Here is a 3,507-nt window from a genome sequence, read left to right as displayed (position 1 = left end):
GATTCTCATGGTACGTGAGATGTGCCAAATTTCTAGTACTTGTTGGTCTATAACTGTGGTGCATACCCACTGTGAAGGATGGGCTAAGATTTTCGCGCCCTTTGGGCTAGCTCTTCCTTTCTAAAGGACGAGCGGTCAGTTGTGGGTTTGTTGGGCGCACTGTTTAGCTTTAGTGGGCTGTAGTGGTTAGAGAGTGATTTGCCCAATTTCTGTAGCACGTACCTGATAGGTATACAGGATAGGCCACACAAATTAGGGCTTCTGCGTCGCCATAACAATCATTTTTTCTCCTTAATGTGCAAGTGCTATTATTTTCCCCTTTCTTATGTGCTATTGTTCTAGCTTAGGCCCGCGCTGCAAAACTAGAAGCTTCTCCAGCATCGCGATTCCTTTGCATAGTCAGCTGCTTTCGGTCTCGTCTCGGCACAGCAACGACGAAAAGAACTTATACGCTCAGTGCTCTAAAAAGCTTTTTTTTAATATGCTCTTTTTTGCAGGTTCGTGAAGTGTCGCATAGGGTGCATAGGGGACCACGCCGTGCGGCTGCAGAAGCTCCTGTCTATCGTGTAACGTGTACTATAAATCTGGGCTGATGAACACTGTAGCTGTACCGCACATTCGTATTGGCCTACATTGTTTCTTCGCTGCACCTCCACTTTCTTAGGAATAAGTAGGCTTATACCTGCAATCATACCTTTAACGAACACTCACAACTTCAAGAAATGCAAGCTGAAATATGTTGAATGTATACTGAATTAAATGCACTCCATACGAACGCTCTCATGTATCACAATATTGTTCTTACAGTATCGTAGTGTGGTCATTATTATACCACTGGTTATTACAAGGCAACCACCCAATGGTTTTTTGACATTTTTCGAACGGTACTTGACAATGACGTAAAGCATTGCGTCGAGCTGCAGAGAGCTTGCCATGCTTCCTTTCAGGGTTGTGGTATATAACCTCCGAAATCGACTAGCATATGACGGACACGCTGCACTGCACCATCTTCGAAGAAATGATTTTTTTTCTGCTATGTACTGTGCTCACGAAATAAAAGGAGACATCGAAGCATTCTGAATGACACTGCGACTGCGCAATTACTCATGTATTCACGTCACATCGCTAAAAATCTTACGAAATTTTTATCATTTTTTTACATTTCTCGTCCTTTTTCACAATTATTGCGATTGTGCAATTATAAGAGCTCGTTTCTCTAATTTTCGCGTAACATGATAGTATTTGTATTCGCGGTTGAAAATAACACGGCACATATTGCGTTGATTGATTTTTGTAAAAGAATTCGGCACCTACGGACCACACGGTCGCTTATGTTCGCGGTTTCCGCACAGAACCTAAGCAAAGTACCACGTCCGGTTCATTGGCCTTGATAAGGAACATGAACGGATGGTCGACAATGAAGCGTTTGGTGTAAAAAGGCAACGACGCGCAACCCGCCGAAGTCGTCATGGCGCACCAGAGCGCCGCGTCCATGCCTCCCTCGTCGACCTGCAAGAAAGTTCGGTGTATCACATCGGCGAGCGGCGGGCGGTCAGACTCGAACATACCGGACAGGTCAGCGCAGAAAGGACTGAACAACTCCTTTGCACCTAACGCACAGAGCATATCCTTCAGCGCAATGCTACTGTTTATTGTAAACTTAGGAAGGCTCAGCTCCACGTTCATAACCAGGCGGAGGTTTGAGAGAAGACGGCAGAGCCTGGTCGGAGTTAGTCTCTCCTGCAGAAGAGCGAGGCCATCCTGGGCGTCTGGGAGTACAATGACCATGGACACTTTATCACCTTTGCACGGTATCTCCAGAGCCCTCACCCTCAGAACTTCCGAATGAGCCATCTTGTAGCTCCCGTCCTGGTAGAGCATGTTTACCATGACGCTGTTCTTGGAGTCAACGTGAAACTCTTGAGGTCTGGTATTTCTCCACTGGAAGGGAGACCGCCAGAAACCCTGCACACAGACGGCACTGAGCAGTATCGACGAAGTGCCGGCATTGACAATTCCCGGAGGTATTAGGTCGCGAATCTTGGAGGCCGTTTGCTGCGAAACCCAAGCGTTCACTTCTTGCCGTGCCGCCTCGTGGCTGTGCCTGAAGTCGACGGATTTGACGGTCGTCTCGAAAAAACTTTTAACGCGTGGGGCGTAGTTGGCGTTCAGCGGAAGCTCCTGCTCACTGTACGTGCGGCTTGTCACGCGCATGGAGGCGTAGGGAGCGTACGTGGTCAGGTCGGTGATGTGTTCGGTAAAATAATCACGCAATCTGTCGATACTTGCCTTGACTTGAAGTACGCTGTGCAGTTCCTTGGCAGTGGTGTTTTGGGCACCGACGAGCAGCGTGCAGATACCGGCTGCGATCACTAGCGGTGAGCATACGATGTTATCGACCTGGGCGTCTTTACAAGCGGTCTGCTTGTACAGACGCAAGGAGAACTTCAGCAAACCCTCGTACACGCCCTGTGTCGCCATTCTGCCACGGCTGAAGAGGAGAATGAATGTAGCGGCGAATTAGTCACAGAACTTCTGATGAACTTGAAAAGTGCAGGCCGAAAGGGGGGGGGGGGGCGTGGAGGATAAGTGCGGGAATAATGGTCACAGAGAAAGGAAGGCTGGCGTGCCCCCAACTCCCGTTTTTGCACTTCCCTAGTGTATCCTAGAACCTTTTCGGGCAACTTCTTTCTTGAAGAACTCCCATAATATATTTACACAAGTACACCAATGATGACACTACGTCAAAGAACAATATGCAAAGCTGCTCCCGATGAGCAATGGAAAGCAACCCGAAATACTGTCTTTTTTTCAGCTACAAAAGTGCCCTTCATGTTCAAATGATGTCGACTGTGTAACAGATTAATTGACATCGGGTTTGGGACACAGCTCTTAAGAGGCTTGAGCAAAGAACAGAAACAGCCGTTACATATTCCTATCGCGAACCGTGTTGCTCTTAAAAGTACCCTACTATTGATTGACAAAGAAGTTTACGCGACAGTATTAAACAACTAACCTTTAATTTGGCCGCCGTCGTCAGTGCCCTGAACAGCCCCCCAGCCCCAGCTCACGGTCGTTGTCGCTTTTCTTGTCGCCTCATAGCATGGCTCATACCCACTATTCGCCTTGCGCGCCACCGATGGTGGAGCTGCGAACGGAGACGCAAGCGAGGGATTCGGCTTTTGACGTTTGTTAGAGCTCCTGAACAGGGCAGCTGCATTTTCATAAACGTTTGCTCACCTATCCCGGCATTTCTCTAATATAATAAAGCTGTATTTTCTGCTAGGCTTTGTTCTATGTATGACTGCCAGCAATACACGTTGTTAAGAAACGTTTTCATCTATTGTATCTTCTAGACGTTGCTTAGATCTATATATCAACAGGCAATGGTAGTCAGGCTCATGGACTGGGTTAGTAGTGTAACTTATCGGGCTATAGGTGGTGTTTAAATATCTTGCCTTAAAACACGAGCGTCGAGTTAACGAGTGCCCTAGCCGCTTTGGAAGT

The 3,507-nt window shown here is 47.5% G+C and overlaps 1 protein-coding gene across 1 annotated transcript; it reads right to left on the bottom strand.

Annotated features, from left to right (window-relative positions):
* Positions 1-1,120: 1,120 nt before the first annotated feature.
* Positions 1,121-3,099, bottom strand: LOC119179144 (iris). Its single transcript, XM_037430214.2, has 2 exons — positions 3,017-3,099; positions 1,121-2,491 (listed from the first exon to the last, which is right to left on the bottom strand). The coding sequence occupies exon 2, from the start codon at positions 2,479-2,481 to the stop codon at positions 1,330-1,332; it is 1,152 nt and encodes a 383-aa protein (XP_037286111.1). The 5' UTR covers positions 2,482-2,491; positions 3,017-3,099; the 3' UTR covers positions 1,121-1,329.
* Between the last annotated feature and the right edge of the window lie 408 nt (positions 3,100-3,507).

Source organism: Rhipicephalus microplus, chromosome 7 (assembly GCF_043290135.1).
Source record: "Rhipicephalus microplus isolate Deutch F79 chromosome 7, USDA_Rmic, whole genome shotgun sequence".
NCBI classification, from domain to species: domain Eukaryota; kingdom Metazoa; phylum Arthropoda; class Arachnida; order Ixodida; family Ixodidae; genus Rhipicephalus; species Rhipicephalus microplus.
The sequence above is the reverse complement of the archived record's forward strand: the minus strand, read 5'-3'. Positions and strand labels throughout refer to the sequence as shown.